The sequence below is a fragment of the Cucurbita pepo genome, chromosome 8 (assembly GCF_057944985.1).
Source record: "Cucurbita pepo subsp. pepo isolate OVF chromosome 8, ASM5794498v1, whole genome shotgun sequence".
Lineage (NCBI taxonomy): Eukaryota > Viridiplantae > Streptophyta > Magnoliopsida > Cucurbitales > Cucurbitaceae > Cucurbita > Cucurbita pepo.
In genome coordinates, this window is record NC_141805.1 from 12,455,903 (window position 1) to 12,469,747 (window position 13,845).

General features: G+C 36.6%; 2 protein-coding genes and 1 long non-coding RNA gene across 9 annotated transcripts; 1 reads left to right on the forward strand and 2 right to left on the reverse strand.

Annotated features, from left to right (window-relative positions):
- Nucleotides 1–39: 39 nt before the first annotated feature.
- LOC111800896 (uncharacterized) lies at nucleotides 40–3,230 on the forward strand. Of its 4 annotated transcripts, none has more exons than XR_015422048.1 (3): nucleotides 40–1,446; nucleotides 1,902–2,026; nucleotides 2,317–2,712. It is a non-coding gene; the product is annotated as an uncharacterized LOC111800896 (long non-coding RNA). The 4 variants fall into 4 exon arrangements; XR_015422047.1 differs by having other exon boundaries at nucleotides 1,905–2,026; XR_015422046.1 differs by lacking the exon at nucleotides 2,317–2,712 and adding an exon at nucleotides 2,729–3,230 and having other exon boundaries at nucleotides 41–1,446.
- On the reverse strand, nucleotides 3,002–7,526 carry EML1 (Emsy N Terminus (ENT)/ plant Tudor-like domains-containing protein). 4 transcript variants are annotated; one of them, XM_023684798.2, is made up of 11 exons: nucleotides 7,379–7,526; nucleotides 7,099–7,279; nucleotides 6,216–6,378; nucleotides 6,010–6,119; nucleotides 5,782–5,902; nucleotides 5,394–5,579; nucleotides 5,063–5,131; nucleotides 4,069–4,314; nucleotides 3,922–3,990; nucleotides 3,751–3,814; nucleotides 3,002–3,351 (listed from the first exon to the last, which is right to left on the reverse strand). In XM_023684798.2, exons 3-11 carry the CDS (start codon nucleotides 6,300–6,302, stop codon nucleotides 3,293–3,295), a joined length of 1,011 nt encoding a protein of 336 aa, XP_023540566.2. In that variant the 5' UTR covers nucleotides 6,303–6,378; nucleotides 7,099–7,279; nucleotides 7,379–7,526; the 3' UTR covers nucleotides 3,002–3,292. The 4 variants fall into 4 exon arrangements, with proteins under 4 accessions (XP_023540566.2, XP_086981957.1, XP_023540565.2 ...); XM_087125831.1 differs by having other exon boundaries at nucleotides 3,002–3,348; nucleotides 6,216–6,415; XM_023684797.2 differs by having other exon boundaries at nucleotides 6,216–6,415.
- A 748-nt stretch (nucleotides 7,527–8,274) lies between these two features.
- LOC111800895 (uncharacterized) lies at nucleotides 8,275–12,667 on the reverse strand. Its single transcript, XM_023684800.2, has 7 exons — nucleotides 12,434–12,667; nucleotides 11,754–11,899; nucleotides 11,017–11,099; nucleotides 10,727–10,891; nucleotides 9,223–9,333; nucleotides 8,870–8,936; nucleotides 8,275–8,786 (listed from the first exon to the last, which is right to left on the reverse strand). Exons 2-7 carry the CDS (start codon nucleotides 11,872–11,874, stop codon nucleotides 8,506–8,508), a joined length of 828 nt encoding a protein of 275 aa, XP_023540568.2. The 5' UTR covers nucleotides 11,875–11,899; nucleotides 12,434–12,667; the 3' UTR covers nucleotides 8,275–8,505.
- Between the last annotated feature and the right edge of the window lie 1,178 nt (nucleotides 12,668–13,845).

Below are 13,845 nucleotides of genomic sequence, written 5' to 3' on the forward strand. Positions count from 1 at the left end.
AATGATGGATTAAAGATTTCAAAGCTCAAAACGACATGTCGACAAACCTTCAAGGATTGGTTCTAAATAAAACATCGGCATTTCCTCCCTCAATCTTAGCGTCAGCTGCACTTCAATGTCCTTTCCGTCTCTCTCTCTTTCTCTCTCTCTAACATTGATTAACTTTTCGTCCTGATTTTATGTTTAATCAGGAGGAACGGAATTGAATCGAGTAAAGCACAATTTCAATCTACAGCCATGGTTTCTGGGCTTCGATCTTCAGGCGTTTTCGTGTTGCCGCTCAATCGTTTAGCGCTAATCGCTTGGCTTGTAAAGCATTTTCCAGCTGTTGCGATCCATATCAGAGGCGTGCGCGTCAAGATCATCCGGTTAGCCTCTCATTGGTTGCTCTGATATTCGACCGCGATTGGATGATTCTTCGCGAGAGTCACTCCTGGAAATTATGCACTACTCGCATTTTTGTTTGGTAGGTTCAATTGCAGGATTTTTCTTCATTTCGCATCTGTTTTGATGGGTATTTTGGTTGTTCTGGATTTTGCGTTTCCCCCTTTAACTGGACTTGAGTGGTCCTTTACTTGATGCGTAGCTCGAGATGGAACCTCCTTTTTTTCTAGTTTGAATGATTTTCTTTGCTTCTTCGCTGTGTTCTCTAGTGACAGCTCCGATCGGCGATAATCTGTTTTGTGGTACTCAAGATTTTGGATTTGAGGGGTATCTATTTTGACATGGACTTGATTTCTTTGAGTTTGTTTGAATTGACTGAGACCATAATCAATCTGTTGAAACTTTATAATCCATGCATTTGGGGGTAAGAGGGGGTGCTTGACAATAGATTATTGGCTGTAGACGTGTGTTTTTTATCGAAGTTGACCTTTTGCCACTCTCTCTTTATTCCAGTCTATTTTTCATGATTACTAGATTGGCTCAAAGAGAACGAAGAATAATAATTTATGTTATGCAGCTCTTTGGTTGTAATTACATTTTTAAAGTATTGCCCTCAATTGATTGTATACTTGGAACAGCGAGATTCTTCAAATCTTCCATATTTGCCTTAGATAATAGTGGTTCTTTTGGGAGATTGCCAGATTGGAGTGTGATACTTGCCTACCGAAGTAACGAGAAACTAAACTACAAAAATGAGTGGAGGGGTCTCAAGGTGAAGGTGGAGGTGGGATTGATGTTGTGTTAATATATTCATACACGATGTTTTATTATCTTTAGTTTATGAAGTACTCGAGTCATTGGAGTTGGGAATCTTATGCCTTCTTTGATGAAAATAGAGGTATAATGTTCTAAGGATTTGAATTCTTTTGTGCTGTTGTATGTTTCTAGGTTCCACCCTATGCTTTTTAATTGGGTTCTTTGTGTAGGTCTACTCGTACTTGGATGCTTCATCCATTAAGGGAGTTCATTGGAGAGCTGTTCAGACGGCGATCTTCATTAATGGTAGGGGATCTTCTTTAATGGCAGAGACAACTTTTCTTGGAATTTCGATTTACATTTTAATTGAAAACTAAGTTTTTATCGTCTTTGGATTATTGATTAATGGTCTAGTTTCTTTTTTCTTTTTTTTTTTAGTTCAACAATGTGTCGGGTGAGATATTTGATCGAGGGTACATCTTTTATGCCAATTGTGCTATACTTATGTTGGTTGATTAGTAGCATCTTTCTTGTGTTTTTTGTGTTCTCTTGCAAGAGTCTACGTTAAAAGACTGCTAAACGACGACTAAATAAAGTTCTAAATTTTGAACGTGATTAAGCAGCTGGCTAGGAGCTGATTTTTCTATGACAGTTTCCTATTTCCAAGAACAAAAACTAATGAACACGTACTTGCTTCTAGTAGTTTTTGAATTTGTTATCTTGCTCTCTTAATCTGTTCTGACATGATGTTTTCATTTTAGAAGAATTGAGATTGAGCATGTGCAAGTAGTTCTTTTCTTGATATCCAAGAGCGTCTGGGATGCTTGTGCGCACCTCAACTATTCTCTGGGACAAACTCCTTACCCTATTATATTTGGTTGTCAAGGTAACTTGCTGACTTGAACTCATTCTCTCTAAAAGCTCATTATTATTTACATTGTCTTCTTGACTAGTTGGCCAACCCATCATAGTTCATAGCAAAAGGTCAAAAACCAAAAGCGCAAAATGATTTGAAAACAATCTCTCATAGATAGGTCCAAAATTTTCTCCTCCAAAACCTGATACTGTTTCTGCTCATTTGAGTTTCCATTTTCACTGCATTTAACAGTTACATGCACGAAGATTCCATTTCATTGCCACGCCTGTTTGGACTTACTTGATATGTTGCATAATTAGGCATTTCTGTGAAGGGGCAAGTCAAAATTGCCCCTTCATTTTCGTTTGTCAGTTTCAATTTAGGGACGAGGTAAGGGTATGAATGACCGATTAGTTGTTGTTGGACACTGGAAACCATAGAAAAGGGATGTCATCTGAATTCTGAATATGTTGGCGGGTTATTCTTTACCCCATTGACTCATGCAACATATCAAGAAGCGTTTCCTAGAGTTGGTTATTGTTTGATTTGCCTCACATAACTTTTCTAAGGCAACTCCATTTCTAAAGCTGTTGAAAATAAGTTGGGCTCATTTCAATACAGATGGAAAACAAAAGGACAACTTTCATTCTTTGTCTGACCCCAATTCATTTACCAACACTTGAGAGTTATTTTTCTGATCCATTCTACTTTCATGTTTGCATTGGCTTGCAGTTGCGATGAACCGATGATACAACTTACACAGAACACAAATATTGATACCGCAGCATGAGAGACGAGTGAAGAATTCAGATTTTGATGAAGCCAGAATTGAAGCCATAGTTCAATTAGAAGCTACAGAAGGCTAAATTCCAACACTTGGTTATTTTTCTGATCCATTTTACTTTCGTGTTTCCATCGGCTTGCAGTTGCGTTGAATCAACGATACAGTTTACGCAGAGCTGCATATTGATACAGCAGCATAAGATAAGAGTGAAGAATTCAGAGTTTGATGAAGCAGGAATTGAAGCCATAGTGCAATTAGAAGCTACAGAGGGCTAAATTTTCACGATGTTGTCTACTATTCATATAGTGCCATAGATATTCATAAGAAAGGCAAACTCTCCCTCCTACCTGGAAGAAAAAACCCATTAAAGGAAAAGAAAAAACAAAAGAATTTGATCCACTAACATAATAACTTTTTGGTACAACTCAGTAATGGTAAGACATTTCAATATTCAGATTTGGCAATGTGATGCTGTTGGGATGGCACTCGCACTGCCACTTGCACTTGGTAGCTCAAGTATCGTTGCTTTTTTCAACTAATTGGCCATGAACATTTGGCTGCGCCCCTTCTGCTATGCATTAAAAGAAGATGATTAGATATGGAACATCCACTTCGCTAATAGAATTGATAAAAGAAGCCAACGCCTCATGTCAAATTTAATGAAATCACTAGCTTCACAAATTTGGTAAATGTCGTGTAACTTTAAGATTAAGATCCAAGTTTCATTTATCTCCATTTGTTTTGATACTAATTAATGAAAAGAGAAGAAATTCCTGCAATTATTCTGTAGAAAAGGAGGGGTAATACACACGAGCGGTAAGAAAATAGTTAAAATTGCTAACTGAAACCTGTTCCAGGTTCTTTCTTCATACAAACACATTGAAGTGATTATTTTCTACCTAATAGAGAAAGATATGAAATATACAGCAGAAATGCAGGGACTATTATTAAGTACACATATATTTATTACCACTTTCACCATCAGATGCACAAGTTAGTCTAGAAATTGCATCCACAAGAGCCTGCTCGTGATCCTGCACATCAAATATGAAACGATTTACCTCGTAATTGAATGGAAAGGTGGAACAGGAAAGATTGAGCAGAGAAAAAAGGAATTGGAATAGCATGATATGGACCATACTTTAAGCATTTTCTTCGCCTTTTCAAGCTCCTCGGGGTCGGGATTACTTGAATTGAAAATTTTCTCTACCTGTTGGAGTTCAAAATCACCAATTGGATATTACTGTTTGAATGTTTATTCATTTACTTCCAATATCTATATGCTTACCTCCTTTACCAATGCTTCTGTATTAAGTAATTCTATATCGTCAAACACTTTCTTTCCAACACCATTTTGAGATGGAGAAAGTTCCTTTCTGGGTTGGTTTTTTGACTGTCCTCTCCCTCTGCCAGAACCAGGAGCAAAACCACCCAAACTTTGGGATCTTCGATAAACACGGCTTTGTCCACCATGACCTCCTCGATGAGACATTCCTGGATCCTCGCTATCCCATCGAATATCCTCGGGTGGGATCTGCAGGTAGCAGGACATCAGTCATTGCATAAGATCAAGCTTCACAACCCAACCACACCAAAATGTAAAACATGCCATAAAGCAATCTTCATGCAAACAGCATAGCATCCTACGAAGCAACTTCTAAAAGTTACATAAAAAAATGTCCAGAACTTGAGTAAATGCTTCTGGGAAGAAGAAAACTTAAAATCTTCGTCTCAACAGGTTATCCAAATAAACTGCGGATGCCAACCTTCCAACTTAAAAATAAGATCAAATGATGGAAAATGGGTTGGAACGATGTTTTTCCTTTTTTTTTTTTTTGGTCTCTTGAGCTAATCAAGCTAAACTTTGATAAGAGAATTAATAGTACTACAAATTAGCAGAGGAACCAGCAAACCAAACTAGATGTCACCAAAATCACACTTTGATTAATCATTTATGCATTTGCACGTATGAAGAAGTGGTTAAGAGAAGGAATTAGGGTGCACGAAGCCTAAAGCAAATAGGATATAATTAACATAGAGGTCTCAGTAACATGCTTCATCATTCATGCACCCGAAAACACTTGCTGAAAATTACAGAAAAGACATTTTCAAAAGAATGTACTGAATCTTGTTGAATTCTCACGCATTTCCTAAAATTTGTCAACAGAATTTGGAAAGGTCACTCCATAGACCCACACAGTCACAGTTTCAAACAAATAGAACCTCACTCAAAAGTTGCAGAGAAATTCTTTGGCGCAAGAAAAGGCAATACCCAACCATACCTCTTTAATATCAACCCATTCCCATGTCTCCCGTGTTGTATTTATATCATAAACCAAGGCATGCTGACCCTGAAAAAAAGTAAGTACAGAGAATAATCGGCAATCAGCACAAAGGAAATTGACAGGTGCTAAGGGAGAACGCTAGAGTTCCATGCATGTGAAACTAGAGCTGGTATTTATCAGATTCAATATGGAGCAGAAAAGATGTAGCAACTAGTAAGAGACCATTTTTTTCTGTCGGGCTTTCTTAAGAGGACTGGAAATAGGAAACAGTTATACAAAAAAAATAGGCTTAAACAAGGCAAAGGAAATTTTTGAGACTCAAACATGCCTTAACAGGATCATAGTCTTTTATGAGAGCCTCATAGAAGCTGTTGTCCTCAGGCCACCTGGTCCATACTTTCCTTCCAATTAAAGTGTCATACGGTGGAGCTTCAGCAGATTCATTTGCCAGAAGGGCTCCAGAAGAATTATGATTATTTAACTGTCTACTTCCAGCAGGAACTGAAGAAGAGTGCTGCATCGGTTTCATGGATGAAAAACCATGAAATGATTATTCTTATTAGAAAAAAATGAAGAGAGCCAAAATAAACAGAAAAATAGAGACAACCATGTCGTATATGTTGCGGCAAAAGAGTAATGAAGAGACATTTAATGCAACAAGAAACATGATTTAGGGTACAAAATTGACATATGAAAGCCGGAAAAAGTACTGATACCAGTTGACTTGTTTTCTGCTTCTTACGGGATGCAGAAACAGTTGGACTGGGAACAACGTCATGGATTGGCTGCGACGAACTGCGTCTCACATTTAGGTTCCCACCTGCCTGTCTCCACTCCCTAGTACCATCTCAAAACATAACACAAACACACAATTGAGTTGAAGAAACATGTCTCCCAAATGATATCAAATTCTAAGAGTTCAATTGCTTTAGAAACATTCTAACCTAATCTCACGAATTATATCATCAGAATTAACCCTCGCAAGCAATTCCCGGTGTTCGTCGTCTGATACTCTCAATTCTTTCCTAAGCTCTGTTATCAAGCTTTCTTTATCCTGCCGAACAAAGTTTAAGATAAACCTCAAAGAAGCATATTACAACGAACACTACGTGGAATATTTTTTAGCAAAACTTAAAAAAGATGGACAGACCCAGGTAATGGCATCTGCTTGGGCTTTAAATGCACGCAGTACTGAACAGTAAGCTTCTTGTTCGAGATGATGAATCTGGGCCTCCATATTGCGTACTCTAGGGTATGGAAAAGAACTCAAAACAGACCTCCCCTTTCCAGAAATGTGTCCTCCTCTAGAAACTCTGTTACGATGTGATGGTGGAAGATCATCATCAGTACCTGCAGTTATTTCATATACAGGATACATGATTTTAAAGGATGTTACACCTAGAATAACTCATCATTTTCCCCATTAAAGTGGTGATATTCTGATAACATCCTCTGGGCTCCTATAAACTGCCTTAATGATGAACAATTTAACCTTACGGAATTACATTCACAGTTCCAAATGGAATAACTTCTCCGCGTGAAGGTCCAACAATTCCTTTTCGTTCAAGCCTGCCTCACTATGCCCTCGAGAAAAACGAACCAAAGAGACCACCTTGGCTTGCCAATCAAGCAAGAAAAGTTATCCAACACGATCGAGCACAATGCCCTAAAATCTCCCTTTCTGGTCCTTTCGCTTAAAGAATTCGCGAATAAATGCAAAAATTAAACCTAAATAACGCAAAAAAGAATCCCAGAACTCATAGAAACAAAGGACTTAACGCAATTAAACCTTCATTCTATGGATGCCCCAAGTGACCTCAAACCCCAATTTTCCGATAAAACACCAAAAAAAACTGAAAACCTATTTTCCAGCCCTCGTCAAAGTAACCACCTAATCAGGCACTTGTACTCGAGAAAAAAAAATTCAATTCCTCAATTAAAGAGCCCACCGGGCTCAAAGAACAAAAACCCCAAATTACATTCGGAAGAACTATACAATCCCACACAACAAAATCCAAATAATTCCAACTTACCGCTACTGTCGGAGGCTTCATAGTTCATGATCAACGAGAAAACCTGAAAAGACCGAAAAAGAAAGAGCGCTGAAAGGGTTTAGAGAAGATTTTCAGCAGGGAAGAAGCTGAGAAGTGGATTGGACGGAAGAGAAGACGGGATCTTTATCAATGGCAGTGAGGCGAATCGATCGATAGGGAACTGCAAGAGTGAAAAATGGAAAAGGGTATGGACAAAACGAGAGATTAATGAGGAATATAAAGAGAGATAGAGAGTTCTGAGGAAGAACTGAATGCTTACTGGTGCTTGATGATTATGTTTGGAAGAAAGGTATGGTGTTCGTCCCCAATGAATATGAAAACCGAACCTGCAAAATAACGCCAAACGCCCCGAAGCTCCAAACAACTTCCCCCTATAACGAAAATATATTATCTAAATTACAAAATATATTTTAAATTTTCGCTAAATATATGTTTTTTTTTTTTTTTTTCTTCTAATTTAGCGTGCATTTTATAAATCTTTTATATTTAATCCTTCACATTTTAATATATATATATAATTTATTACTTTAAAAATTGCAATAGTGCCCTTTCCAAATTATCCGGAATAGAATTGTTCCAAATTATTAGGGATAGAATTACAGAACTAAATGTTATTTTTAAAGAAAAACATTTTTTTTTAAGATATAAATGATAAAAATATATTCTCAATTATGTTTTAAAGCAAACATATTATAAAATAAGTTATTTTAAAGTCGTATTTTTGTGCTAATTTTGTGGCTTAATTGTACTTTCAATTATGTATGTGTTTATTTTGCAGAACGAGCATATGGAGTGAACTATACGAGCATGAGCATATGGAGTGAACTATACGAGCATATGGGACAACATCACTTGAACCGCTAAAAACCATCACTTGTCAACTGATTTTGAGAGATCCATAATTCAACTCGGAGAATTAAAAGATGCAATGAGAACATAACGAGGGCGAAAGGTTGACATGTCATTAGTCAAAAATCTTATAGATTACTCCCCGTGAATATAACAATTAAAAATGTATATGAATTTATCATATTTGGTCTTAATTTTGGTCGGTAACTCGACCACATGAATAATTTTTTTCATTAGTCACCGAAAAGAAAGATGTAAGTGAAACAAGTCATCACATTTTCGGGACAGTCTTCCATTCAAATCCAAAAAAGTTGTGAAGATTGTATAAGCGAAACAAAAGAAAATCCTCCACAAAATGAGGACACATGATTTTTATACAAGAATGCCAGAAAAACAACCGAACGTGATTGCAGCAAAGGCTTCCTTGTGCAAAAGCTATCCCTTGGGTTCCTACCACATTAAAATCACTTCTCCTGCCTACATTGTCTAGAACAAAAGGACATGAAAGTAAGAAATGACAAGAAGAAAGAGACGAGATTATGAAGCCATTCGACCTTCTTCGTTTGCTCTAGCTTTGCCCTTTCGGTTCCAGATAGGTGTGGTTTCGATAAGCTTATGAGGTACAAGTCGACTTTCGCGCTTGGAAAGCTTGCGGAATTTTCTAACTCGCAGCTTCGCAATCTCTGCCTCTTCTTCGGGGGTTGTTTCCCTAAGAACAACTGTTAGCCGACATTCTGGTCTAACTTTGATCCCACATTTTCCTTTGGCATGATATGATATTCTTTTCTTGAAGAATCCCTTTCCTACAAATGCCTCAGCTGTACAAGATAACAGGAAGTGAACTTAAATAAACAAAACCATAAAATATAAACAATGGTTTGTCTATGATTGCTTCATTTACCAACAAGGAGCCGATCTGAATCCAGTCCATGATTGTGAGTTGCATTTGCTTTGGCTGAGTGAATGACCTTCGAAATGTCACAACACAAATTTTTAAATCATCGGTAACTTTTATCAATACCAAAGGAGTTGCATATTGCATATGAAATGGGAGAACAATTTATGACATGAAACTCGCATTAACTTGAAATTTTCTAAGAATAAAATGGTCTCCAGCTCCAAATCATTCATTAAACTCAAGCATTTGTATGCTCAAGTCTCAGCGGACTATCCCAAATAATGAAATCAAATAATATTCGATCACAGTGGTTGGTAAACGAGGTGTACATCGAGTACTGTTAGATAGTGTTTCACCTGATAAACAGTTTTTGAAGCTCGTTTTACAGTCAATTGTAACTGCATCAGTGCATCTTCAACACGCATGCCTCGAACTAAAGCAGCAACCAAGTTGACCTTTTTGGGACTCTGGTAGAACAATTCAAATGTAATAGTTATATTAATTCTTTTTAAATAAAAGGTAAACCAAAATGAGTTGCAACACCTTGTGGAAACCAACTTCAATCAACAAAAAATGAGTTATCACACTTAACCAATGTATAAAATACATTTATGTTCCTTGGAAGTTTGAGTTTGATGTTTGCTTTGTGAGATCTCACATCGGTTGGAGAGGGAACGAATCATTTCTTATAAAGGTGTGGAAACCTCTCCCTAGTAGATGCGTTTCAAAACTGTGAAGTTGACAGCAATACACAACGGGCCAAAGCGAACAATAGCAGCTAATGGTGTGCTTGGGTTGTTATAAATGGTATAAGAGCCAGACACCGGGCGGTGTGCCAGCGAGAATGCTAGGTACCCAAGCTGGGTGGATTGTGAGATCTCACATTGGTTGGAGAGGGAACAAAGCATTCCTTATAAGGGTGTGGAAACCTCTCCCTAGTAGATGCGTTTTAAAACAGTGTAATTGATGGCAATACGTAACGGGCCAAAGCGGACAATATTTGCTTGCAGTGGGCTTGGGTTGTTTCAGCTTAGTTCTCAAAGTTTCAAAGGAGGCTTGTCCCTAAGGTTTGGAAAAGGTTCAAAATGATTCCTAAGCTCATTTGGCAGGAAGTTGACTAATAAAAGATCACCATCTCCCTCCTCCCTTGTCACATCTTCTACCATCTCGTCAGCAACATGTAGCTCAACTTTGTTTCAAATCTACGAAAGGTTGTTCCAGACGTAAGCTACAACAAGTGGCAGTGGCAGATGAGACAAGGAAGAGGAGATAGTGGTGCAAGTTTGATGGAGGCAAATTAGAAGAAGAATGGAAGAAAGAGAATAGAAAAGAGGCCATAGGAAAGCGGACAGTGAACGTCAACACAGTGCTAGCAAAGTTCGCTAAAGAGAAAAAGAAAGAAAAATAGGAAAGAGAGAGAAATGTGATAACCAACTAACATGTTCGGTCATAACCAGATCTACCCAGTGAGCAAGCGAGTAATTAGCACATCAACATCATCTCTCTCTAAGTAAACCAACAGTCAAATGAGCTCAAGAACCATTTTGAACTATTTTCTAAACCTCACAGACTAAAAGTGTCACTTTTGAAATTTTGAAGCGCAAATGGGCAACAACCTCAAGCTTCACAGACCACATAGACATCAAACTCAAACTTCAAACACGAAAAGTGTTTTTTGTCCTAAAATATAATATGTTGATAATGTATGAATTGAAAATCATAAAAACTTCAAATTTTATCAAGTTCTATAAATACAAAATCACAAACTTCAAAAAATTTGCAAGTTTCACTCCATTAGGACTTTCATCTCTTTTTACTTCAGCTTTTGGTGAGTAACAAGAATGAGTCTAAAGATTTCACCTGTTTGATTCCCTTTAATATAGCTTGGACTTTGGAAGGTTTAGAGACTACTTTCTGGTCTGTATCTCCATCTTTTCCACTGCTTATAGCCAAAGCAGAAGTCAGAGGAGATGAAATTGGTTCCTCAGATTTATCTGCTAATAACATCCTTGAACTGGAAATTCCCTATAAAAGGAAAAAAAAAATGATAATACAGTGAAGACATTTTTTCAGAAAATATAATGATTACAAGTTTTTTATCAAAATTATTATCATAAAGATTTAGAGGGTGGTATGGTTGGTATGTGTACCATCTGTTGGAGACACCGATAGTAAGGCTGTGTAAGGCCCGTTGAGGATGGTTTCAAAAGTCTCTGTAAATAAGGCAGCTGCCCTGCATAAGAAAATGATTCAACTCAGGAACTTTAATTTTTAGATTCTGTGGTTCTACTGATTTTAGTCAGATGCAAAACAGTTTTGTAATGAACAAATAATATGATAAACATTTTGAAGAGGGAGTCCTCTCAAAAACACAAATTACCAGGATTGCAACCTATTTAATCGCGTTTTGGATTCCATATTGGAGAAGAGGAACAAGTTATAAGATTGAATAAAGAAGACAATTTACACCAAGATAGCCAAGTAATGTTATGAACAAGTCTATCATAAGGTTTAGGGTGCTATTAAGTAATGTAATATTATGGGTTCTTCATTTTAATGATCAACTCCTCATTGTTCACAAAAACCTTTGGTTCCTCTTGTTCCACACAACCCAAAAGAAAGCTCTAATCAAATTGATCAAGAAGTTATTTGGAAGCTGTTTTGAAAACATTTTTATGCTTTCTTTTCTCCACCACTTTCAACTTTTAAGAATAACTTTACGGCAGATTGTAAAGGTTATAGTTCTTACATACTTAATGATTCTGCAAGGTAGAACAACTTAGCAAATAATTTTCTGTTTCTATTATATGTACGATATGTTGATGCTTGAATGGGCTAGAAGGTCTTATATCATTCATACACTCATCCAAAAGAAAGTATCACTGACCATATGAAAGAGTGGATTGCGAGCGATAACAATTAGAGTTGGCAGCTGCATTATAACTCAATTCCACTCTCTTCTGCACATGGCCAAGCATGGACCGAATACATCTTTGCCAACCACCCATGATAAAAAAGAATACTGCGGAAGTCCTGAAAACCAAAAAGAAAGACAACGTAATCTTTGAATACTGAAGATAATTAGTCACCCAACAGATAACTAGAGATTCAACATAAGAAATTACAAAGAAGAGAACTTCATCACTAAACTTCCTATTACAACAAATCCACAATTTCATCTCCTATCACATCATTTCTCAAACTTTATGATTCATATAACATAAAGGAGAAACTGCGAATTGATGGCAACATTTTCCTCAACCGGGGTACAAAAAAAAAAAAAAAATGAAACCAACACAATCAAAACGACAGCAGCTCAATCCACATTGCAATCAACAATTTGCTGGATTAATTTCTAAATTTAAGGTACTAAATAATCCAAAATATCCTTGTATTTCTGCACTTTAACCAATGTCTCAGAGTAGCTGACAGAAAAGAGTCCAAATCCAGAAACTCAATTGACTATGCTAATAATCTGAATGCAATTGATCTTTGAAATGGGTCAGAGGAAGAACGTCGAGCTAGTTTGTCAGCAGATGGAACAATAAACGAATACGAAAGCCATACCAAACGGGAAATGAATCTGATCGTAATGGAAGAACTCGTGCTGGTTGTGAATGGTTGCACACTTCGATCACTCTTGCTTTATCGCCAGCAAACGATGGGGATTCGACAAATGGCCTTCGCAAGTCGAGAGGGAAGAAGAGACGCTAGCTGAACCGAGCAGAGAGTCGGGAGAGGAAAGTGCGCGGAAGTGATATAAGAAGAAGCCTAGCGATGCGTGTGAGTCGTGGGTATAAACGGTACAGCCCTAAACTTCTCCCATATGGAATACACAATGTAATTTTATGCGTAAATGAATTTACCGTTAAGGTTAAATTACCATTTTAATCTTCCAGTTTTTATTTATTTATATCGGTAAATTCTAAACTCTTAAAATTATAGAATTAATTTTTTCATTATTTTTTTAAATAAAAAAAAAATAAAAAATTCTTAAAGTATGAGATCATACCTTGGGGAGAAGAACCAACATCCTTTGTAAGAGTGTGTAAATCTCTTCTGTTGGTGGGCTTGGATTTATACACTCATAAATTTTAGGAACGCAATATAAATTTTTGAAAATATGAATTTTATTGTTCAGAGAAAAATATTAAACGCCATTGACATAGATTATACCAAACAATTGCGCGGGAAAATTTGCAACATACAACATGTTTCCCAAGTTAATTAATAATTTTTTTTTGGGTTAAGTAAGTTTCCAATGTGTCGATGTTTGTGATTGAAATAAGAATTAAGATAATGCTGATATTGATTACAAGTTTTTGGAAGAACGCATATGTAATTTTTCAATGCAATGATTCATGTGTTAGAATTCGAAATTTAAATTTATCATTTGATGACTTTGATATTCTCGTGTGATATGGTGACAGTACTCCTACTAGGTTGACTCGTGTTGGTAGGATACAGTCATTATTCTAGTATGAATCGATGGATTGACTAGCATGAGTTGATAGCTTGATACGGGTCAATCTAGCACGAGTAGGTATTTTCCTGCGATACAATCTACTTCTTGCTTTTCAAAAGTAAAGATTATCCTCACAAATCAACACGAGTCAATCTAATATGTTTTATTCTCTTTCACATGCATCATAGAGACATTGGATATCGAGCATAATTTTCATCTCTTCTCGAGAAACAAATAAATAATGACATGGTGTGAAAATACGTAATATTGATAATTGTGATCTTGCTTTGGCGGACTCAAGTAGTTTGACTAAATTTTTGTTTACAAATTCATTCTTTTATCACACACTTAACAAGATTTTAGCTTATTTAGAACACCATTGTTATGTACGATGATTTTGGCTAACTCGAGCGTCTTCCAACTCTTAAATGAACGAACTTTAGATATAAAAACGATAATAAATTTTCAAACACACTCTAGAAACTTGGAAAGTGAAATAAAAAGTTGTAACTTG